Genomic DNA, 25,833 nt, shown 5'->3' with positions numbered 1-25,833 from the left:
AAATAAGCCGCTCAGTTATGATGTCAAGTAAATTTAGCTTTAAATGAAGTCCTGTACATCTATACTAATATAATAAAGAGAGAGCCCAAACCTTTGAGGCGGGTAATCTCAGGAACCACAGCACCAATCACAACACCCAATACAGCGTTGGAAAGGGCAGTTGCAGCAGAAGGACATAGGCTATGCAGACGCCCACCATATACATTTAAAAGGTAAAAGAACCGTGCCAGCAAAGTAGTCCCTTGTGGGCGTGTCTGCGTTGTGCTGTGGGTTTGTGCTGGGGGCGTGACAAACGCTGGGGGCGTGTGGTACGTTCCGCCCTTCATGCCATGTCTCATATTGTGTGCTAATCCCACCCTGCTCCCTTTAAATACCCCTACCCCCCATAATCATAACCCACCCTTACTCCTTAAAATACCCCAACACCCTTAAACACTAACCCATCTTAACCCTATAAATATACCCTGTACACCAAAACCCAAACCTATCCCTAAACCCTAAAAATACCCCTGTACCCCAAAACCCAAACCTAGCCCTGAACCCTATCAATACCCCTGTGCCTCAAAACCCAAACCTATCCCTGAACCCTAAAAATACCCCTGTACCCCAAAACCCAAACCTAGCTCTGAACCCTAAAAATACCTCTGTACCCCAAAACCACCCCTGAACCCTAAAATACCCCTGTACCCCAAAACCCAAACCTAGCCCTGAACCCTTAAAATACGCCTGTACCCCAAAACCCAAACCTACTCATGAACCCTAAAAATACTGTACCCCAAAACCCAAACCTAGACCTGAACCCTAAAAATAACCCTGTACCCCAAAACCCAAATCTACCCCTGAACCCTAAAATACCCCTGTACCCCAAAACTCAAAGCTAGCCCTAAACCCTAAAAATACCCCTGTACCCCAACACCCAAACCTAGCCCTGAACCCTTAAAATACCACTATACCCCCAAACCCAAACCTAGCCCTGCACCCTAAAAATACCCATGTACCCCAAAACCCAAACCTATCCCTAAACCCTACAACTACCCCTGTACCCATAACCCAAAACTATATCTGAACCCTTAAAATACCCAAACACCCCAAAACATATACCTCAGTACCCCAAAACATATACCTCTATACCCATACTTACCTTATCCAAACATTTTTTTAAAAAAACATGCGTTTACCATTCATGCATTTACAACGAATTTCGTTGTAAATGTATGCGTGGTAAAAGCATATCAAATGTAATGCTATGCGTTATAATGGCATTGCGGAGTCATGGTACTTTCGTAATGAAAGTATGCGGAGTGATGGTGTGCGGAAAGAAAGTTGCGAAATAATGGGTGTTTACCTCCCCCGGTAAGTACATTGGTGGCACGGCGGCCCACATCTCCAGCAACATACTCATATTTTTTCACCACCCATTTGAAAAATGCACAGGTCTCTCTCATTGATGGCCAGCACCAACATACACTTTTAGACACACCTCCTGCCACAAGTTCTAGAATTGCGAACTTTAGAGCTGGTTAGCTACGTTCGAATCTCGGCATCAGCTCAACATCCTGTGATTCCAGGCAAATCGTTTTGTCTCCCCGTGCCTACTACAAATGAATGTGTTCTTCTGTAATGTAAATTGTGCTCATGCCATGTTGTCGGGTTCGCGCTATATAATATTGCAAGGAAAAATAAAGTAGGGAATCTCGAGTTCACACATAGTAGGTGAATATAAATACTTAGGCCTTTGGTTTAATAGCTCATTAAAGTGGAATACCCACTTGGAGGCACAAACGGCAAAGGCTTATTCATCGGTCTGTGGTCTGAAAACATTTAACAAAGATTACGGTGATATGTCACGCAGACCGCTTTTAAAGGCTTTTGAGGTTATGATCCACCCACAGGTGCTTTATGGAGCAGAGGCGCTTTACCTGAGTGGTAAAAGAGGATGGGACCGGGAAGAAGGACAAATTCTGAAAATGTTGCTGTCCCTACCAAATAGCTCCACGATTCAAGCTATTAGAATGGAGGTGGGATTGACATCATGGGATGTAAAGTCTCAAATGTCTTTAATAAGATTTTGGAACCGACAGGAGATTGGTGGTGATGAGAAGGTTTCAATTTGGTGTAGAGAGGAAATTTGAGTAAGCAGCTTACGCTGAGCACGAGACGTGAAGAAAACCCTCCAGACGGTAGCCGCGCACTTGAAATTGAGCCTCTCCCCACCATTGTGGAATATAGTCTGCACTAAAAAAATGCTTAGAGACCAAGGGCTTGAATACTCCAGATCACAAGACATGGACTATCTGAGGCTAAAAAAGTCGGTGAATTGGGTAAAGAATGATTGAGAAAAGGAGGCCCGGTTCCCATACCTGGATTTACTGCCCAGTAGATGGCTAAGACATGAAATTCTGAAGGTTCGGGCGGGCCTAAATCCATGGAAGATTGAAAGAAAAATAACAGTGGCCCTGATCCAACCGGACGGAACTTGTAAATGTGGTCTAGGAGTAAGAAATGATATTTTACATATACTGTTTGATTGTACATGGATTTTAGCAATTCGGAAATTCTTCTTACGTCCAATTTTTTAAAAATATGAGGTGACCTCTCGTGCTGACGCCATTAACCTCCTTACAGAAATGCCATTTTTGGACATTACAATCGCGTTGAGGAAATTTCTGAAAGCGATAAGAGAATATGTAATGGAGTCAATAAAGGAGAGTTTATAATTGTAGAGTACCCCAATTTTATGCTTTATGGTTTTACAAGTGTTGTAAATGTGTAAAATGTAATGTGGTTTTAAATATTTATTACTATGTGTGATCCATTGTTCTATGTATGGTTTATAGACTATTGTCTAAATAAACTTTGTTATCAATCAATCAATCGAGTTCACACACTACTGAACGCGCACTCTTAAGTGCATCAGCAGTGCACTGTGAATCGGAGCGTTTCACAGGCCTGTCACAGTTAAGAAATGCTATCAAAACGAAGTCCTACAAAACAATATACTACTGGCCCGCAGCAATTCACAACCGGACAACGTCGGGACGGGTTGCTAGTAATATATATGACAGTCTCAATAATATCATTTACACCATACACTGCGCAGGTGCTCGAATAATCTGGATTATCAAACTCAACTATATTCATTTTATCAAACTCAGAGGGATGAAAGGTTAAGCCAGCTCTGCAGTGGTCCAACAGTTTCATGCGGATATTTAGAGCATGCATTGCAGCCCACAGAACCATCGACTTTCGGGTGATATCAATGGCAGGTCGCAATACAGTATGTAAGTGAGCATTGGCAAAGCCAATAGATCGCGCTCTATTTTTCTATTAGATGTGTCAATCAATGTGTTTGCCGATGCTCTGCAGCATCGGTAAAAAGCAAAACGCTTGCTGATGTTGTATAGCAAGGAGAAAAGTGAAATAGAATATAGTCAGCTCTCGTTATTATTCGCGGATGTGCCATTCCCTGTGAGGATGGTCCTAGAGAGTCCTTTCTGTACAAGACATATTAAAAGCAGGGAGGGCTGGGGCAAGCACTGGACCAGCTTGGGACAGGAACGAGAAGCAGCTTGAAGGAGGGTGAAGGGAAGCCCGTTGTTTAGAGAGGAGAAGCAGCGTGAAGCAGGGTGAAGGGAAGCACGGGGTTTAGGGAGGAGAAGCAGCGTGAATCACCAGGGTGAAGGGAAGCACAGTGTTTAGGGAGGAGGAGCAGCGTGAAGCAGGAGCAGCTTGAGGCAGGGTGAAGGGAAGCACGGTGTTTAGGGAGGAGAAGCAGCGTGAAGCAGGGTGAAGGGAAGCACGTGTTTAGGGAGGAGAAGCAGGGTGAAGGGAAGCACGGCGCTTAGGGATAAGAAGCAGCGTGAAGCAGGATGAAGGGAAGCACAGTGCTTAGGGATGAGAAGCAGCGCAGCATGAAGGGAGGTCCGCTGTTCGAGAGGAGAAGCAGAACACGGGCGGGAAAAAGACAAGCTCTCGGCATTGCTGTGGCGGGGGTGGGGGGGGGCGGCAGCCTTTGAAGTCTGATGCCTAGGCACAGACAAATGGTGGAGTGAGATGTGCACACGGGGGGCGGGGGAGCGGCAGCCTTGTGAGGCCAGCAAGTTCGGGAGCGCATTCCTTTGAAGTCTGATGGGGGGACATCAAAGGAAGGGTGGGAGGGAACGAACATATGGGGTGTGAGCGATAACGAAAGTAAGAGGGGGAGCAGGAAGTGAGGCCGAGCATGCACTGGCGAAAGCAGTCCAGATGCTAGCTTCGCGCTTGAATGCCTCACATGCACGGGCCATAATTCGCATTCCAAAGCCCTCTTGTTAGGCTTTCCTGGATCCCCTACATAATTTCTTGCAGAAACAATGCGCAAGCGCATTGGTTACAGCGAGACCTAAAAAAGAATGGAGGAGATCACAGAGATGGTATTTTATTCAGCCTCTAAAACTAGGACCAGCCATAATATCACCACCATCCCTGCGGAACAAATGCCGCTAATACAGAAATAAAGCATGTTTGAGCGGACTCTAGGAAAGCTTAATACAGTAGCAATAGCAAACCATGCTACTATACACAAGATTATCAGAATAATTGTGGAAGCATTAGGTCGACTTCTAGTAAACTAGGAGCCATAGCCACATTAGCAAATTATGAAACATAATGAGGTCAATAAGTGCTCCAAACCATGCAATAAGTGAGATACAATTACTCCTCAACTCTGGAAGAAAGGGGTCTATAGATCCCCAAACACCCTGTATAAGGTGAATCATATTCAGTATTATAACAAATTATTAAATGTTATACATGAATAGCCTAAATAGGGCAGAAAAACCTTCAAGTGGCTGGACACCAAATTTACCAGGTGCCTGTCAGCAATAAAAGTGAGATATGATGCACATTCATTGTACCTAGAACAGTTTGCGATGTCACTTTGGTGTGCTTGCTATGATTATGATCTATTACCCTTGAAATGGCATACACGAGCCAACCACTAAAAATAAGGTATAGAATGGTTCTTTAAACAACATTTTGATTATGGAGTTTAAGCTAATTACAAGATCTGGAGGCAAAAATATAAAAAAACAGTACTACCAGAAAAGACTATCTTGATATGCAATTGCTGGTTATAATCTACTACACTTGGAATATTATTGAAAGAGCTAACAATGAGATAAATGATTAAGAATAAACATAATCTGAATGTTGTAGTACAAGACATGTTCAGAAATACAAATTGGATTACAGCAGTACAAGTCATTTTGAAAAATATTGTGAATACAAATGTAAAAGAATGTTCAATTAAAAAAAAGGAAATGTTTCAGCTAATAGTTAGGCAATCACACAACTCATTTAAATTTGAAATGGTAAAATATGTATGCAAGACTACCCATTGTCATGTTGTAATTACATACCAATCAAAGCCCTTAACAAAACGAATATTTGCTCATAATAAAAACATTTTCAAAGGCATTGTAGCCTGTGCTGCCTTACATGCGTTTTTCTGTATTTCAGGAATATGGGTATTACTGGAATTCCTAGACCATGGTGACAGAGCCATGCAATATAGTAGCAAAATCCACCAAAGCTAGCCTCATAGCGTACCAAAGCATCATGGATTATGAAGCTTTATGCTGGGAAGCACAACATTGATGTTGAAATAGCAACCTCCAACAATGCTGAAGGTACAATAACAACTCCCACCACATCATCAAAGAAAGCAGAGGTGGAGTAGAAAAAGTAAATTTAGTAGTTTTCTCCACATATTCTGACCCTGAGTATATAGTGGGAGTAAACACTTTAGAGTTGAAATGGTTGCAGATTGATATTGTTGACTTCGATAGTGTGACATACAACCCTGTATTATGGTTTCAAGTGATTTAATACAAGCATGCAAAATGATGATCCTTTCATGGAGTGGTTTTATAGGATGAGACAATCAACCCTTGCTAACACCTTCGTGAATGTCCTACGTCGAACAAGACCCTGGTAACAGTCCCAATCTATGACTGGAGCAGCAAATCATGTGAAACCATGGGTTAACAGTGTTTACCTCTAATTCCTCCAGGTCCTTTCCAAAGTCATTGGACTCTGCAACTGCCTGTTTGCTGGCTAGCCAAGCCTCGACCAACTCAATCTCCTTCTGGAACTGAAACCACTGCTCCTGCTCCCGCAGCTGATCCTTCAAGTTCCTACTTTTGTCCAGCAGTGTTTGGTACTCCTTTATTACAGTCTCGAGCTTTGGAATGATATTGACACTGCAAAGAAGATACAGATCAGCATGCAATGTCATTGCAATGAGCCCATGGTCTTGGGAAAAAGGTAAAATGCACAGATTATGTTTCAATTTCAATACTTTCCTTGAAGGAAAACACTTCCCAGCTAGTGACCAATGCCTTAAATGCATCAGGATTAACTATATCCCATCAATCAAATGGGATTAGCTAACTATCAACATTTATTGAGCTCACATAGATGTTTGTTCAATTTTAATATCTACAAGGGTAGAACATTATCCATTGTAAATTGGGAAATACAAGATAAGATAAAAGCATGACAGGGTATTAGAATAAAAATCATGGGTACTGAGTGGAATATCTATATTTTTAAACGCATGTTTTATAGTTTATTCAGCTACAATCAGAGTGTAAGAGCTGAGTAGTTGCTGCCTCTGGAGAAGTGGTTTGGTCTCACAACCAACGACTTAATTTTCTCACATTCTGCTTCAACGGTACATGGTGGAAGTAGTTTGGCTTCTAAAGTTTGAAGGTGGAAACTGTAGTCATCAGCATTTAAACAGAACTAAAGATAGATACCTCAGAAAGAAATAAGGATGGCTACCCGAGGAAAAGAAACAAAGATGGCTGCCTTGGGAACAGAGCCTTTAGTTTCTCCACCTGGATATTAAAAGGAGTGGACAAAATAGGAAAACCTCAGAGACCATACAGGAGAGACCCTCAACAGCCTCAAAACACTCACAATTAAGGCTTCACCTCGTAAAGTAAATCCATAACATATATTATTTCAGAGAACACATTCATCTGTTTTTAACTTACCACTCTGGGTTTTCACTGGCTATCAAATTGGAACCTGTGCCCCGTAACTTCACAATACGTGGCATGAAGCCTTCCAGGTCTAGATTGGTGGCCTCCAGCTTCCGCAGCAAAGCCTTTGTAGATTCTTCACTTTTCCCGTAGTCAGGGGGCTCCAGGACATATCCTCTGTCTGCCATCCAAGACTCTGCCTCTAAGAGCTACAGCAAGCAGGTGAAAAGTACAGAAAATATAACTACAAATTTCATTTTTTCCCCAACGACCTAAACCACCATTGTGAACACCCACGACTCTGTGACTTACTGGAGCTCCAGTGATGGAGAGAGCCTACCTATTAGTCATGTGCACTTTAACTGCCACTTAATTGCATCTCTCACACAATCTCCTTCCCCCCAGATGCATCCCGTTTCCTCCACTGTTTTTCGGGCAGGAGAGACTTTGGTCTGCATTGACAATCCAAGCGTTTTAAGTTTCACAGCAACACACACTAGGAAAAGAGAGCATACTACACCAACACCATTGTATTAAATACTGAATTGTACACCTGATGAGGGAAAAAAGGTCTGACTTAGGGAGTAGGAATTTATGTATGACGATAATGGGTCAAAATAGCACTATCTTAAATAACATAACTGATAAAAAAATTGACACCATTTCTTTATCACCAATAAGTTATCAGGACGATGGTTAAAAAGTCATCCAAAAACCTGTAAAACTGCTAATTTCATGAAAAAGGAGAGTATTTGAGCATCATGGCCTACCTCAATTAGTTTGCATTGAAAGCTAAACCTCTTTACTGGTAGATGAAGGAAAAGAATTAAAACAAAATCTGCAACAACATCTGCAATATTATGAATTAGGATGTTACAATGCTGAATATCATAAACCCTTTTGCTTTTTATTATGTTGTTTGTTGCACTCATTTTTAAACAATAACTGTCCACAACGACGCCATTGTGAAATTCTTGAGAAAGGCAAAATGGGAAATGCTTGAATTATTGTGAAACAGTGGTAATGTCAAAGAATAACATTCTACTGCTCTGTCTTTTTTTTATGTCTGTCCCGTTACAATCAATCAATCAATCAATCAATCAATCAATCAATCAATCAGTCATTTGTAAAGTGCACTACACACTAGGGAGGGTCTCAAGGGGCTGGGGGGGAGGTGGGCCGCTACTGATCGAACAGCCAGGTCTTGAGCATCCTCCTGAAGGTCAGCAGGTCTTGGGTCTGTCGAAGGCTCAGTGGGAGGGTGTTCTATGTGTTGGCGGCGAGGTGGGAGAAGGATCTCCCGCCGGTGGTTGTTCTTCAGATGCGCGGGACGGTGGTTAGTGAGAGGTAGGCGTAGCGTAGCTGGCGGTTGGGGATGTAGAAGGAGAGCCGTCTATTGAGGTAGGCTGGGCCTTTCTTGTGGAGTGCCTTGTGTGCGTGGATGAGGACCTTGAAGGATATCCTCTTGCTGACCGGGAGCCAGTGCAGGTCCCTCAGGTGGGGGGTGATGTGGCCGTGGCGTGGTACGTTGAGGATCAGTCGTGCCGAGGTGTTTTGGATGCGTTGTAGTCGTTTGATGAGCTTGGTCGGGCTCCCGCGCAGAGAGTGTTTCCGTATTCGAGTCTGCTGCTGACGAGGGCCTGGGTGACTGTCTTTCTTGTGTCTGTCGGGATCCATCTGTAGATCTTGCGGAGCATGCGGAGGGTGTTGAAGCAGGAGAAGGAGAAGGCGTTGACCTGCTTGGTCATTGAGAGCGTTGAATCGAGGATGATTCCCAGGTTGCGTGCGTGGTCGGTGGGTGTTGGGGCTGCTCCCAGTGCCGTCGGCCACCAGGAGTCGTCCCAGGCTGAAGGGTTGGTGCTGAGGATGAGGACCTCCGTCTTGTCCGAGTTTGGCTTCAGACGACTGGTCTTCCTCCAGTCAGCGACAGCCTTCATTCCTTCGTGGAGGTCGGCTTTGGCGGTGATGGGGTCCTTGGTGAGGGAGAGGATCAGTTGAGTGTCGTCGGCGTAGGAGATTATGTTGAGGTCGTGCTGTCGGGCGACGTGTGCGAGCGGGGCCATGTAAATGTTGAACAGTTTTGGGCTGAGGGAGGATCCTTGGGGTACGCCGCAGATGATCTCAGAGGCTTTGGACCATAATGGGGGGAAGCGGACGCTCTGGGTCCTGCCGGAGAGGAAGGAGGTGTTCCATTCCAGAGCCTTGTCGTGGATTCCTGCAGCCTGGAGGCGTGCGCGTAGTGTGCTGTGGCAGATGGTGTCGAAGGCGGCGGAGAGGTCTAGGAGGATGGGTGCTGCAGTCTCGCCGTTGTCAAGCAGGGTCCTGATGTCGTCGGTGGCGGCGATGAAGGCAGTCTCGGTGCTGTGGTTGCTGCAGAATCCTGACTCGGAAGGGTCCAGGATTCTGTTTTCTTCGAGGTATCGGGTTAGCTGTCTGTTGAAGATTTTCTCGATGACCTTGGCTGGGAACGGGAGCAGAGAGATGGGCTGGAAATTCTTGAGGTCTCTTGGGTCTGCCTTGGGTTCTCTCAGTAGGGCGTTGATCTCAGTATGTTTCCAGCTCTCTGGGAATGTCGCGGTCTCGAGGGAGAGATTGATGACGTTGCGCAGGTGGGGTGCGATGGACCTGCTTTCTTTGTTGAAGACGTGGTGCGGGAAGGGATCTGACGGGGAGCCGGAGTGGATTGTGCTCATGGTCTTGATGGTGTCAATGATGCTCACACTGGCCCAGGCTAGCAGGGGGTCGTGGTCGATGGTGTGCGGAGGTTCTGTTGTGTTGCTGTCTGTTGGGGTTGTCTGGGTGTTGAAGCTGTCATGCATGTCTGCTATCTTGCGGTGGAAGAAGGTGGCGAGGGAGTGGCACAGGGCTTGCGATGGTGGGATGTCGTTGGTGTTGGAGCTGGGGTTGGAGAGTTCCTTCCCGATGTTGAAGAGCTCCTTGCTATTGTGTGCATTGTTGTCGAGGCGGTCTTTGAACGAGGTTCTCTTGGCAGCCCTGATGAGGTGGTGGTGGCTGCGGATGGTGTCCTTGTGTGCTGCGCGGTTGTCCAGCATTTGTTCGCTGTGCCATTTCTTCTTTAGTTTCCGGCAGGCTTGCTTGGAGGCTAGGAGGTCTGGGGTGAACCAGCTGGCCCTCTTGCTGGTGTCTCTGTGTGGGGGTTTCTTCAGCGGGGCGAGGGTGTTGGTCCAGTCCTCGAGCCAGCGTTTGAGGCTGTGGGCAGCGTCGCAGGTGTTGGAGGGTTCGGTGGGTGGGCTGAGAGCGAGGTTTGCATGTAGTTGGTCTTCGGTGATTTCGCTCCAGCAGTGGCGGGGGATCTGTTGGGTGCGGTGGTGTGTGGTGGGTTTCTGGAAGGTGAAATGGATGCATCGGTGGTCGGTCCAGAGGAGTTTGGTGCTGTGGTTGACGGAGACATGCGGGATTGAGGAGAAGACGGGGTCGAGCATTCATTCCGAGGTTGGCGAGGTTATCCATTAGGGTTGTGGAGTTGTTGTTTTTCTTAAGGTGGAAGTTCAGGTCTCCGAGAAGGATGTAGTCGGTAGAGGTCAGGGCGTGCGTGCTGATGAAGTCGGCGATGGAGTCGCTGAACTGGGGGATGGGTCCGGGGGGTCGGTAGACAAGGGTGCCTCTGAGGGTGGAGTTGGGTTCTGTATGGATTTGGAAGTGCATGAGTTTGGCGGTGCTGAGCGCATCATCGGTGCTAGTCGCGACCCTGATGCTGTTCTTGTGGACAATGGCGATTCCTCATCCGACTCCATTGGTGGGGTCTCTGTGGGTGATCTTGTAGCCGTTTGGGAAGGCTATGGCGATGTCGGGTGCGGAGGAGTCGTTCAACCAGGTCTCTGTCAGGGAGGCGACGTCCGGGGATGTTGTGTCGAGCAAGTCCCAGAGCTCAACGGCGTGTTTGCGTGCGGAGCGGGTGTAAATGTAAATGTAAATGTCATGGTACTTATAGAGCGCACTGTCACCAGACGGTCACCTTGGGGTGTCACCTATGCGGCTTCCTGGCGCTGATACTCATACCGCTGTGGAACCCCTCCTGGCTTTCCCTGTGAAGTTTCCACTCCTGGGAACCCCCAGGGTGAAGCCAGGCATCCTTAGCGCTGTTGGGGCCGGTTTGGAGGCTAAGCAAGCTATTGCCCAGAGTTGCAGCGTGGGGCCTGTGATTAGAATAGGCACCAAGGCGAGAATTAAAAGGTCCGAGGAAATTGAGCCCGAGACCCCGCTGAGGCGGGAATCGAACCCTGGTCCCTGGCCAGAACTCTGCATCAGGGTCTGCCGCTCTAACCATTGAGCCACACTCCTCCAGTAGTAGTGTTCAGTAGTATGCATCGCAGGTGGGTGCGGTCTGTCTTGGCGGGTGGTTCGTCGGCTCTGAGGCTGGTGTAGCTGCAGTTCCGGCAGGTGAAGGGACTGTGTGTGCGTTTCGGGGTGGCCATGAAGCAGGTGAGGGTCCGTCCGGGGTTGAGAGCGTATAGTGTGCTGGCATCGTAGCGGAGGTGGTCGTTGTGGCAGGAGTGGGGGCCAGGGGTTCTAGTGCTGGGCGCGGTCAAGGCGCGGACGGGCACAGACGGGCTTGCCTTAGGCGGGCCTTCGGCACGCCAGCGGCGCGGCCATGCAGCAGCCGGCATATATGGGGAGGTGGGAGGGAGGAGTAGCTGGGAGGTGGGAAGCGGGGGCAGCGAATGGGCAGTCAGGGGGGCAGGCCGCAGGGGACACAGCGGTGGGGGAGGAGAGAGATGACGAAGGGAACAGAGGGAAGGTCAGAAGATCGAGTGGAAAAACGGGTGTTACAGAAGGCAAAGGGCTAAAAAAAAAAAACGGGTGTTACAGAAGGCAAAGGGCACAGGAAACAAGGGGGAAGTGAATGGCACAAAAGGCAAAAGGGCTCAAAAACTGGTGTTACAGAAGGCAAAAGGGCTCAAAAAACGAGGGGGACACGAGTGGAACAGAAGGCAAGAGGGCACAGAAATACAGGGGCAGCTAGGAGACAGAAGGCAAAAACGGGCAGAGAGGCACGGGGCAGCGAGGGGAACAGCAGGAAAAAAAAATGGGCAGAGAGACACGGGGACAACGAGGGGAACAGTGGGAGAAACAGCACAGATCAAGTACAAGCAGCGGGGAAAGACGGGGAACAGCAGTCACAGGCACAGTAATGAAGACAACGGCAATACAGGAAATACAGTGAAAACAATAACAACAATACACTACAATACCATAACTAGCGGAAAAAAGCAGAGCTGAACAAACCTACGGCCTACCACTGGTCACCAGGGATGAGGCGCAGATGGCAGCCTGCGGGTGGTGGAGGGCCTCGAGCTTCCTCAGCAGCGGCAGCTGGGCAGGGAGACACAGGAGGTGCTGTGCGGAGGGGGAGCGACCTACCTGGTAGGGTCAAGGGTAGAAGACTAATCATAGGCAAATTAGTCTAGGCGCAGCCCAAAGAACTGCAGTCCAGGCCAAATTTCTAGGCCATGATTTCCCCTGCACAGGCGCATAAGTCATCCTTTATTGTAACGAAGCACGACGTGTAGCATCAATCTCTATGGTCTTATCATCCTGAATTTTGTGGGCTAATTGAGTGTCTAGCTAGACCTCAATTTTAAAAAGCAATACAAATATATTTAAGAAACTGATCGGGCACACATTGAGTCTTATAAAAAAATGTGACACATCGTGCACATTTAACACTGTTCAACTCTTTACCATTTGAGTTGGACTGACCAGACCTAAAAAGGTATATGGTGTAGGAAGCTGACTATTTATGTAGTGTACCAAATGGAGGAGTAGACCATGCAAATAGTCCAGTGATCCTTATTGATTTACAGGGGCTAACATTAATAATCCCAAGTGCTCTTCTTGTGGAAGTGTGGGCGAGCACCTTAGGCTTTTCAGAGGGGAGTGTTTAGCATTTGTTGTACACACAGAGTCAATAAATGAGACACACACTAAAAAAGAAATCCGAGACCAATTTAGAAATATAACAGATTTTTATATAATTTTAGACACTCTGGTGCCGATTCACAGAACTAACTTAAGACAAAATCCTAAACTTACTACTTTTGGTATTCACAGAAGTTAGGATTTTTTCTTAAGTTTGTCTTAAGACAAACTTTAGACAGACTTAAGACAGACTTAAGACAAAATCCTAACTTAAGTCTGTCTTAAGTCCTAACTTCTGTGAATACCAAAAGTAGTAAGTTTAGGATTTTGTCTTAAGTTAGTTCTGTGAATCGGGCCCCAAGATCATTGGGATCAGGTACTTTCAGAGATAGGAATTGTTGCAGGAATATAAAATGCAGTCAAATAACGATTTTGAGGTATGTGCCTCAAACACAGTAATGTTATCCTATGGGAGAAACATTCACTGCATAGAATACTTGAAATGGATGTTAGGGTTCTTCTCTTGGACGGCCAAGGTCCACAAAACCACCAGTATTTTGGTTTTACCTGCCCTAGTGTGTCCGGGTGTAGAGGTGCTGGTTGCGTTGGCAATCTCAAGCGCCATGCGGTAAAGTCAATGGAGAATTACCTGCAAAAGGAAAGGCTGCAAGTGGGGGCTGGAAGACCAGTCCGGCAGAACCCATGAGGGGCTTGGCTCTTGAGGGTCTCTGGAGTACAAAAACACAGTCGGTTTACATGGACGCGTACTGGGGGGGGCCCAGGTGCAGAGGTATTTTGTCTGGTGGGCCAGTCCAGTCAGAGGCTCTCACTTGGTTTCGGTAATCTGGAGAGGGAGTGAAAATAAGACTGCAGGGCCACTCTCTGTGATTTCCTTGGAGATCTGATGTCCCTCATTGGCAGGCTGGTGCGGGAGTCTGTTGTGTCCTGGCTGGACCCACAACAAGCCTTGTTGCTTGCAAGGGCTCCGGTACCACGGCTATTGGTGCAGGGCTGCTCCGAGAAGGCTCAGCATCTGGAGACTTGATGAAGCAACAAAGCTGATCTCCTGTACTCTTGATGGCTTCCTCCTGGCGAGTTGCTCCCTCTGTGGACACGATGGTCAGCAAAATGGTGAACTGGACAGAGGGCCTGCACATGCAGGGAGATGGCTCCTCCACCTCAAGGGAGATGCTGCTTGGTTGGCGAAGTACTGGACAGACCTCCAAGAGTTTGGGGAGGCTGTTCAGTGGCCGGACGAGTCTTTCCTTGCAACTGTCAGGAGAGCAGGAGCTAGCATAGTTTGGCGCTAATTTCGGTGCTGGTCCACAGTGCTTGCACTGTTGGCTCTTCTTTGTCCTTCTTCTATTCCGATGTAGATGAATTTGAATTCCTGGTCTTAGGGGCCACCTAAATACTGAATTTAAGGGCGTTAAGGGGAGTGTAGTATGGAAGCTGCCAATGGGCTACCGACCCCTGGGGTGACTACACCCCCAATATAAAGAACATTCTGTAGTGGCTGATAAGGCACCATGTGGTGTTGGCGCTCACTCTTAACGGTAACATCTCTGCTTATTAACCATCGTTTATGGTGCTCAAGGGAGGGGGAACCCCTCCATATCAGAATTATATTAATATTGTTTTAGCATTTGTTTTAGCAATTACCCCATCTAGGCTTCTTATTGCTGCTATTTCATACTGATTTTAACGCACTGTAAACACCCTACCTGTCGAGACTCCCTTGACTCCTCGTTCCACCACCAGAACGTCTCTGTTTGTGTGAAGGGAGCCAGGGGGAGGTCTTCCACACACTCATTTCAGCCTCACCTCCGGCCCGGGCGCCATCTTCGAGGGTTAGCGCTCCAGTCCTGCTCCTATTCCCGGAAGCTTGTTTCCTTCCCAGTGTAAGAATTGGCTTTTGTAGTCTGGTCTGCCCTGTTCCCATGATGCACTGGGCCAGGGACAGACTAATTTGCATACAGCCAGGTTCTGAAACTGGGATGGTGCAATGAGCTAAAAAACGGTGTTGGATCTAGCCCTGATCTCTTGACTGGGTGAGAGTACTCTGCTTAATTCAGAGACTCTGTCCATCACCACCCCTTGTTGTAAATAATTTTGTCCACCCTAAGCGTGGAAGGGTATACTCAGATGTGAGTCCCTTGCTCATTGCACCATCAGGATTCAAGCAAGCCGGGCCGAAGACGCCTGAAATGGCAGTAACCGGTCCCCGGAAGCTTGTTTCCTTCCCAGTGTAAGAATTGGCTTTTGTAGTCTGGTCTGCCCTGTTCCCATGATGCACTGGGCCAGGGACAGACTAATTTGCATACAGCCAGGTTCTGAAACTGGGATGGTGCAATGAGCTAAAAAACGGTGTTGGATCTAGCCCTGATCTCTTGACTGGGTGAGAGTACTCTGCTTAATTCAGAGACTCTGTCCATCACCACCCCTTGTTGTAAATAATTTTGTCCACCCTAAGCGTGGAAGGGTATACTCAGATGTGAGTCCCTTGCTCATTGCACCATCAGGATTCAAGCAAGCCGGGCCGAAGATGCCTGAAATGGCAGAAACCGGTCCCCGGAAGCTTGTTTCCTTCCCAGTGTAAGAATTGGCTTTTGTAGTCTGGTCTGCCCTGTTCCCATGATGCACTGGGCCAGGGACAGACTAATTTGCATACAGCCAGGTTCTGAAACTGGGATGGTGCAATGAGCTAAAAAACGGTGTTGGATCTAGCCCTGATCTCTTGACTGGGTGAGAGTACTCTGCTTAATTTAGAGACTCTGTCCATCACCACCCCTTGTTGTAAATAATACTGCTCCTATTCCCAGCGAAGAATTGACAGGGAGGGAACGGACGTGCAGTGGGCGTGCCGCTGGCGCTGAAGGCGCGTCTAAGGCAAGCCTGTCTGCGCCTGTACAGCACCAGAACCCCTGCTCCTACGACTAGCTACTCATGGAAAGAACTTTTGGATTTCCGCCAAAGCAGTAAAAGCAGTCACTGTCACTCCTATGATTGGTGTTTTAACTCAAACAGGTACATGTGTAAAAGGTGTAATTTTTCAGCCAGGATAGTGGGTCAGACGCCATTGGCTAACTCTAAAACCTTGACCAGTGAAACTGGCAGGTGACCACAAGTGTGTACTCTTGCATGCTACTTAATTCTTGGTCAATTGTGAAAAACAAATATGAATTTGCAGAGCTGATGTCCCATCATGACGCAGACATTACCTTTCTCACTGAGACCTGGGCAGATAGCTCATCTGATCCCGACATTAAGATTGCCATCCCAAGTGGCTTTAATATCGAAAGGCTAGATAGAACAGGGGGAGATAGCAATTGTTTATCGCAATTCAATTGAGGCCAGCTTTACACCAATATTTCATCTAGTCTGCAAAGCTCTCAACTTTAGTATCAAGATGAATAAATTGTATACATTTCAAGGCCTATTAATCTATTCCCCACCAGGCCCAAGAGCTAGTTTTACTCAGAAAAGTCAAACTTTTATAGAATCCTGAACAAATTCCTCAAGCTTTACGATTGTTGGAGACTTCAATTTTCACCTTGAGCTGTCTGACAACATGGATACTGATCACTTAGTAGATACCCTTAAATGTTTTAACCTGCACCAACTAGTTGATGTATCCACTCATATAGCTCCCCTGTCCACCATCGGTCATTAATCTGGCAGCTAGTATGGTGGCCGATCCACTCATGGTTCTACTAAATGAGATACTTAGCGCTGGACAATACCCAACCAGTTGGAAAATGGCTTCCATTCTACCTTTGATGAAAAAACCTGCCCTGGATCCCAGGCAGGTGGACAACTATAGAGCCATTTCTCCTCTTTCACTTCCTGCCAACATTTTAGAGAAGGCAATGAATGAAGACATTTTAACCTTCTTGGACACCAATCAGCTGCTCAACTCCTCCCAGTACGGTTTTAGTGCTAACCATTGTACAGAGTCAGCATTGGTGGCTGAATCAGAAGAGATAAAAGGAGTGATGGATAAGGGCGGCTGAGCTGCACTAATCTTATTGGATCTCTCTGCCGCCTTGGATATGGTTCACCACAATCTTCTTGTTAAGCGACTTCAGTCACTAGGCTTCAGGAACACTACATTAAAAATGTTGAGTTCCTTCCTTGATGATAGACAACAGTGGGTAGAGATAGGAGAAGCAAGGTCGTGACCCTTCTCCCTCCCTTCCGAGGTACCTCAGGGCTCTCCCCTTAGTCCCACCTTATTTAATGTGTATGTCACCTCCTTGGTCGCCTTGATTCACAGTTGCGAGCTGGCTGTATTTTCCCATACGGATGACACAGAGATAGTTGTATCTATCTCATCACAGGTGGAAAAAGATGCAAATAATTTTTGTAGATGCATGTCACTGGTTGCAGTTCGGATGCAGAGAAATTGTCTCAAGCTGAACTCGGACAAAACCGAGGTTCTGTTTTTTGGTAAAGAAATCTCCTTCTGGGATGCATCCTGGTTGCCTTTAGAGCTGGTTTCACTACCAAAACCAGTGCAAAATGCAAACAAACCTGGGAGTTATTTTTGACACCAAACTCTGTTTCTCTGCTCAAATGAACGCTGTAACCTCGGCAGGTTTTCATACGCTGAGGGTTCTTAAGAAAATTCTTCTGTTGATCCAGTTTGAGCTTCAGAAAATGGTGATGATGGCCCTCATCTTCTCAAAGTTAGACTACTGCAATGTCCTCTACTTGACTGCCACTAAATACGTGATAGAGAAACTTCAGTCCTTACAAAATGCAGCAGCTAGAAGGTCCCCAAGTTTAAATCCATTTCTCATTTATTGCATGACCTTCACTGGTTGCCAGTGGAGAAGAGGATTTCTTTTAATGCTCCGTGTATAATACACAAGGCTCTTTATAGAGCCGTCCCGTCCTTCTTTCAGGATCGGTTGTCCTGGTACACTCCCAGCAGACACCTCAGATCGAGCTCCACACGAATGGTCTTGGTCCCAAGAGTCAGCAAAGAAAAATGGGGCGGTAGAACGATTCAGTTCTGTGTTGGGAAGTTATGGAATTCCATGCCCATTGCACTACACTTCAAACCGATCTTGCAGCAATTTAGGAGACAACTGAAGACCTGGTTGTTTGTACAATAGGTAACTGAGCTATGCCAAAGGTAAAACCCCATGCCAGATGGCCATCCTTGTTTAGAACCTGGTTTGGATCTCCCTGCGCTAAGACGCATTCGGGTATTGCGCGCTATACAAAACTATTTTATTCATTTCATTTATTCAAACCCCCAAGTATGACCCCTTGGGATCTGCCTTCAAATAACTCAAAGCCTGAGCACACATTTCAAATTATGCTACGCTAATTACAACATAAATTCTCATGACACTATTCATATTCTTGAACTTTAATATCTTCTTTGATGATCCAGCCAACACGTGTTTTGTCATCGGGGCAGTCAACCCACAACTTCCTAAGGGCTGGAAAATGCAATATGACAAACACTTGTATTGCGTAAAAAGTCCCCAACGTTATACATATCAAATTCAGTGGAGACCCACACTACAATATGTATCTATAGCACCAAAGATGAATCATACAGTTGTTTTAGTATCCAACATGTTGGAATCATACCCCTACACCGTAAATGGTGTGGGAGTAGGATTCCATGCAATGTAAAGCTCCTTCGGGAGACCGTCAGTGCTCCAGGTACCAGTCTTCCAGAACCGGACAGCAAGCTAGGGTTTCTGCTGCCAGAGACACGTTTCTGCCCCCCTACTGCTGAGCCAAACACGACCAAGGAAAGGCAGAACAAAAGATATCCTGTCACAGGGAGGTGTGACCACCTACCAGACAGGGTGGGGGAGCTTGCCACTGCCACTGAGAATGCTTAAAGGGCACATTTGGTTCCCTCCTTGCATACTCCAGTTCAAACCAGTTCAGAGAGTCATTGGCCCCTGCTCTAGCGCAAAACTGGACTAGGACATGTAAGTATCCTCCCCACTGTCCAGCCCCTCTGCTGGAAGGAACCCCAGAATCGTCCTGACCCTATCCTAAGGGTACGTAAGGGCTTACCTGTAGGTGGGTCTCTAGATTTGTCATGTGACAAGATTCAGATCATATACCACTTCAACTTTGACCATCCAGACACTCTGGATGTTGCTTTGGGAACCAAGACTACAACGGGGAAGATTCCTGCTGCTCATGGTTTCGTCTTCCTGCTGGTCTTCTGCAATGTCTGTCCCCGTGCTCCATACAAGTTCTTCACCAGGCGTGTGGACATCCAAGACATCTGAAAGAATCTCCCTTGGAGTGAAGGAGTCACTCCCCTGCATCTGCAGGCACCGCAATGCAACTGACTAGCCTGCTGCTCCTGGACTCCGTAAGGCTCAGCAACACAGGTGGTGATTCTGCAACTCCCTCCAGGCCTGCACTGTCTTCATACCGAGTTTGAGGCCAGTATCCCTCGCTGGAACCGCTGGAACAGAACCCCTGTGCACCGCGTCGACTTGCCATTGCCAAGGCTTGTTGGCTCTCCCCTCCAGAGATCTTCGAGATCCAAGAAGCTCTAACCTCAAGCAAATTCCTACAGACAAGATCTTTGCCCACACCACTTCCCCTGCACCATGGGCCTTCTTAATTGGTGAGCTGGCCGAGGTCCTCCTGCGACTCCTGTCCCTTTGGCCTGTGAGTCCTTTTCAGGGTCATCTTTGGCTTCAGTCTGCTCCCCTGCTTGCTCGGGCCTGTTCCAATTTACCTGCTTGTGGTGAATCACTTGGACCTTGCTGGTCCCGACACTGCACCTTTTTCATCAACCAAGTTGTTTGCTGCTGTTAGGGCTTGTTGGTGCCCCTGCTGGACACCGATCCCATGCCTCTCGACATCCGACATGGGACAGCTTGTGAACAGCTCCTGGTCTGGTCTGCACATCTGCAACTTCAAGGGCACCGCCAACTTCACCTGCATCTCCGACATCGGTGGGCATTCATCTTCGGTGCCTTCTTGTCACTCCTGAGTGGCATAGATTCCATCCCCTCTGCTTGAAGGTACCTCTTAACTTGGATCCACCTTTGGGTTCCACCGACTCCTTCATCTTCTTCTCCAGCGGCATCTTTCTTGAAGTCCTTTATTGTGGTCTACATCGGTTTTCGATGTCACTTGACACGTATGCACCCAGCTTCCCTGGTGTCGGTATCCTGGTACCTGGGGTATCCACAGGTGGAGTGACTCTCCAACCTTCCATCCGACACAGGGTTTCATCGGGGTCTGCTGGGAAGGGTCCTTCTTCTTTAAAATTGCAATCGTGACTTATCCATTGACTAACATTGAGCATGCGGTTGTGTTAACACTCTGCACATGACCTCGGTGGGGTTCCGAGATACTCACCGTGGGTGGTTCCTTGGGTCCCCGGCCCTTCTTCATCTTTTGGGTCCATTCTTGACTTGAGTCGTGGTTCGCATTCCACTATTTTAGTATATGGTTTTGTCTCCCCCTGGAGACCACTGTGTATTTGTGCTATATAAGTGCTCTATTGCCTAAGTAGTGTGTGTATTGTGTTTCTATCTCTGGGTACAAATGTGTTAGTGAGTGTTTGTAATAAAATAACTTTTTATAACAACACTGTGCGATACATTATCACTTAACCTATACCGTAAGATTAAGTGCTGGTAAAAAAAGCTGCTTTAAACTCCTTCTGGACTAAGCCTGAAGGCTGCTCTCCACAGCTACCACGTAGAGAGCTTTCTAAAGTTGTCTAAGACCACTAAAATCACCATAAGGGCTGTATGGATTAGTTCAGGGTGCTACACTTACATAAGTGAGCACCATATACTAAGGCAGCCTATCACACTGACTAGCTAATATTTTTGCCTGCTCTGGTGCCAAATGGGCACCAGGGCAGGGGGTGGCACACTCCAGGTCTGGAGGAAACCAGAGTTGCATATCAAAGGTAGCAGAGTCTTTGAATCCTCTGGCCTTGGTATGCTAATTCACCAGCCATCCTACTGGAGGTGGCGTGATCACCTACCTCTGGGGCAGGCATTGTTCCTGGCCTCTGAGAGCACTGACCCTCCCGAGCAGGTGGTCAGAAACTCGTCTGTGGTGGAAGGCTGGAAGAGTTCAGTCAGTCACCCTAAACGACGCGTAGGTTTTAGAGGGTACCTCTAAGGTGACATAATACATCCAAGACTAGCATAAGAGTGGATTTATTACAACAAGGTGTTTGATACAAAACACCATTGGTTTCGGTGCAGCCATCATGTAGTTGGGTAACTCGTAATGAGCAGTGCCCAGTGAGCCGCCTGCTCACTTGCAATATCTAGTAAAGGATCCGGACATCAGAGGGACCCATCTGCTCATGCAGATTCACCCTCACAAATAATGTAATACACCCTGCCTTAGGGTTCCAAGGCCTGCTGTAAGGATGACTTACACATAGCATATGCAGTGTACATGGGCATGGCACACAGGGAGTGAGCCATGTCATATTTTCAAAATGGTTTACACCAGTTCATGCATCCTGCGATGGCAGGCTGCATGCAGTTTTTGTGTGGGTTCCTCTGGGTGACATAATATATGTTGCAGCCCACAGACCCCCTGTAGTGTAGTTCCTATTTTCCCAATAGGCTCTGCGCATTGGAATAATATCTTCAATAGTATAGACGTAGGACTGTGGTTAACTAGGTCTTCTACTGACTATATTAGACTTAAAGTTTATGTGTGCCAGCTAGCTCAGAGATCACTAGAAACGTTCTCGAATAAACAAGGAGGAGTTTAACCTCCCTGGATAGACAAGAAGGGATTTAGTTTCTGACAACCATAGAACATGACAACTTTGCTCTCCCCTAATCAAGAGTATATCTCTAGAGTCGTGTGAAAACAAAAGACAACTTATTTTACTCAGTCAGTACGTGCATTCTTAGTTTCACCAGTTTGTAGAGAAAAGGAAGAGACGGGCGTGTTCAATAAAAAGGTGTTATTTATTGATCAGTCTCTTTTCTCATACAAGAGAAATGAATCGCTATTATTGCAATACTTAAGGTTAAGTACAGTGCATACAGTAAAAGCAGAATTATAAAATAATACTGTAAAAGCATTGATATGGTTTCTTAGCCATATGATACTTTAAAATGGATAAAATAGATACATACATATATACATTGACTAATCGTACTCAACTGGTGCTTCTAACTACGCCTACCCCAGTGTACCTGACTTAAGCTTAATACGTGGGAGGGAGTAGATAAGTAGCAGTTTAAGTTAAGTTTGCTTTGCCAAGGATCTGCTTCAAGAATTCTCTGCAAGGGGTTATTCAGTTCTGTACCTGGGATTTAGAAGGCTGGAGGGCTGGTATCTCTATCTCAGGGCTTGATATCCCAGCTGCCTGCGAGGGCGGCTGGAAACGCCGGAGGCTGGATTTCTCGGCAGGAGAAAAGGCAGCGTCTCTCTCTCAGCGCGTCAAAAGGGAGGGGCAGCGTCTGTGGGCTTCGCTGTCAGCTGGGCTCCTCGGTAAGTCTCGCTGCTCCAATCTTGTCACCACCACCGTGTGTTTGCTTAAGGCAATGTCGGTATTATTTATACCTGAAAGGTGCCGAGATTGACGTAAGGATGGACATAAATACGTCAATAAGGATGTCATAAGAACTGGTCGTTCGCACATTCTTTACTGAAGTTCTCGGCTAAATCAAAACAATGGCTGCGGGGATTTCCCAGGTCGCTGTAGGTTTGATTTGTTTTGAGAACTCCGTATGCCTATTAGGGGGCTGGAGAAATAGTGCGTGCCTAATGAGATGGCATGCGCTATGACCTAATCAGATAACGGGCTTCTGTGCCGTTGTATGGCTAATCAGATAACGGGTTTTTGTGCCGTTGAATGGCTGCTAGTTAATTATTAACCAGACAAGGGTCAGAAATAGGGGGATCGATACAGTACCCATAGTAAATACATCACACCCACTCCACGTAATCTATGTCCATATTTACAAATCTAGGCATAGTAAACAAAACTAGTAGTGCATGTGTATACCGAACCACCCCAAAATACAATCATATGCATTTTGAAAATTGGAAATGCGAAATACACGAAAAGATGAGTATAGTTACTATATGCACTCAAGCAGTATAATAATGCAAATCTAATACGCATATTTTGAAATCAGTATGAACGAAATGCGGAAATTACACATGAAAATGGCTCTTAATACAGAAGAAAAATTCGAGACCATTTCATCACAAAATCATAAAATACTTGTGAACATGCTAGAGGGTAGCTAATGTCTCTAGAGTAGCTAAAAATTGAAATTTTGTTCTCTAAGAATAGTTTTACTTTAAGCAGAAGATAAGTGTCCCACAAATCGTAAATATTGTTTTGGAAATGGAAAAAAAATGTCCCGCTCTCCGTAAAACTGGTGAGAAAATTCCTTATTGCTTTATTTTCAAAGTTGAAGGCCAAATTCAGGGTGTAGGGAACGCCATGTGCTAGCTTGCTCAAAGTCATTCTTTCTGCTCTGGTGAAAACATCATATCATTGAGACTTTCGAAAAAAACTGTCAACTGCTTCTTGCGAAAGTTCCACTAACTCGGAAAAAGTTGTTAACATGCATTCATGAGCATGATTGCCTTCATTGATGTTTCGATCAGCATAGCTGACAGAAGGTTGTACCTGATCGATGCTGCTTTCATCTCGTACTTCACTACTCTTTAATCGTAGTGGTGAAGTCTCCAAGAATGCCGTCATCAGGATTGGTAGCCGCTGGGGACAGCACAATGCATGAGCCGTTACCGGACCCAACAAAGTCTCTGCGTCCATTGGCACATCCGATTGTAGTGTCAGACAGGTGTCCAACACGCATTCTTCGCCGCATAGCAAGCACCTTAATACAGGCATAACACAACGTTGCCACATCGGTCTAAATGAAAGAAACCAAGTCATGTTCAGGTCTCTAAGCCGGGCTAGTCCAAGGACTTTAGCTATGCGGTCCCTGTAGCGTATGGCTAGGATCGTTTCTTCCATTGTCGCTGGTGTCTTGTCTGTGACATGGTTTGCCATAGCGAAGTAACAGGATTAAAAATAGGATGCCACCAGTCCCAAAAGGAGAGGAAGTCCGCCAAAATGGAATGGACAAAATCAGGAAAAATACCCAGGATGGCTTTGAATGGGGTTAAAGCTCCCGAAAACACTGTCTTAAATACACTTGAGATACCACTTGTATCAGAAATATTTAAGATTTCGCTCAGTATTTCTGCGAAATGTATGGGGGAATTGGTCGATAACAGTGAATGAATCTCTGCAGTTGTCCTTGCAACTTGGAGATCATACGTTTCTTTTGATGACGTTAACCGGGTTGGCGTCTGTAGGAGCACAGTCTTCATTCTGCTTAAAGTATCAATTCGAATAGAAGAAATTTTCAAACTGGGCCATAACCTTGCCTCCCTGTCTGGAGCATCGTTTGGGAACAATACTCGTTCACAGCACATGACCTTCGTAGTCACGGTTATGAGATAATGTTTTCTGGGCAGCAAACTGCAACATCTGCGATCTACAATTAGAATGTAACTCCCGTTCGAGAGTCTCCTAAAGAATGGTTCTATTTGTGTTGCAGGTGCGCCTAGCTGGTGACAAGAAAGGTTATTCGAAGTCCCTTCACAGGCTCCATGCAAACTAATACCCTGACACAGAAGTGTACCGCTTAGTGACCTCGCACAATTATTGCCACTAAGAAACACACTTTGGCCTTTATTACTGATACATGCGTGTGTATAGGGCATGTTCCATGTTGACTTAATGTATCCTTTACCCAACCTTTCATACTGGCCTGCCTGTATATATTTTTGGGAGTATTGAAACTGGAAAGTCGTTATCGGAATATTTATTATCCCATGTATTATCCATTCAATGACAGGTCGTTCTGACATTGTCAATGGTAATCTCTCAAGTTTTTCAATGCTCAGAATTGTATAGTCAGCACCCTTCTGTGCCAAACTGATTTGTTTATCAGTAAGGTTAAAGATATTAAATAATGACGTTGTGTTGATTAAACGCCAACGCACATGGAAAGGGGCGACCGCTAGGTCCCCCCGAACGTATGGATGGGGGCCCGAACCTCCCGGGAAGCCATTTTGGGCGGGGGTGGGCGTGGCCCGGCTGGTATGCCCAAAGCGGCGTAGCCGGAGCGCGCCTTCCCCCCGCCCGAGAGGGGTTGTCCTAGACACCTTGAAGGAAGACCACGCCCAGTAGGCGTATCGGTGACGGGTACACGCCCTCCCGCAGAAGGATAAAGGAGCGGGAACCCCGAAGATCGTCCTCTTGTTCCTCGGATCGGAAGGCTGCACCCACTCGTTGCTCGTGAGCCCTCGACGGAACAAGCAGCAATTTTGAACGTGGTAATCTTGTTTTTTTTTTATCTTTCAGTTTCGACACTTGATTTCAGGACCTCGTGGATCGACCAAAGGCGGAGGACTCGAAACCATGCCTAGCAAGCAAGCAGGAAAGGGTTCCGAGACGGAGAAGATGTTACGCCTATTGTCGAACCGGATGGCCTGTATGGACCGAAAGCTCGGTCAAGTCCAATCGCTCGGTAGAGGTTTGGCGGAGGTAAAGAAGCAATTGGCGGCAATGAACGACCCAGGTCAGCCGAAAAAGGTAATAGGCCCGGCCTTGCCGGGAGTGGTTCCCGCGTTGAGAGGGAAGCGGGTCAAAGAGAGGGCAGTCTCGGGGGGGGGTCCCGGCACCGGAGGTGCCACCCATCGTCCCCCTAGTACCGGCTGGTATCCCGGTTCCGGAACCAGTGTTAGGCCAGCCTATCCCAGTGGTGATCACCTCGACCGAGGATGATGAAATGCCCCCAGAATTGGCCGCACAGTTGACGGCATGGTTTAAGACAAAGTTGGGGGGCACAGCGACCCCGGGTGATCCGGCCGCAGAGGCCAGAGTGTTAATAAAGCAGTTGCGGCA

At 46.7% G+C, this 25,833-nt stretch overlaps 1 protein-coding gene across 2 annotated transcripts in view; it reads right to left on the bottom strand.

The window, feature by feature from the left end:
* The window catches only part of SPTBN5 (spectrin beta, non-erythrocytic 5), a 2,054,098-nt gene that overhangs the window by 379,656 nt on the left and 1,648,609 nt on the right, over positions 1–25,833 (bottom strand). For both annotated transcript variants that reach the window (XM_078659643.1, XM_078659644.1), the window contains exons 56-57: positions 7,041–7,237; positions 6,038–6,242 (exon numbers count right to left, since the gene is read on the bottom strand). In XM_078659643.1, coding sequence (XP_078515769.1) covers positions 6,038–6,242; positions 7,041–7,237 — 402 coding nt within the window. The remainder of the gene's footprint in view (positions 1–6,037; positions 6,243–7,040; positions 7,238–25,833) is intronic.

Source organism: Lissotriton helveticus, chromosome 9, assembly GCF_964261635.1.
Source record: "Lissotriton helveticus chromosome 9, aLisHel1.1, whole genome shotgun sequence".
In the NCBI taxonomy this organism is placed as follows: domain Eukaryota; kingdom Metazoa; phylum Chordata; class Amphibia; order Caudata; family Salamandridae; genus Lissotriton; species Lissotriton helveticus.
The sequence above is the reverse complement of the archived record's forward strand: the minus strand, read 5'-3'. Positions and strand labels throughout refer to the sequence as shown.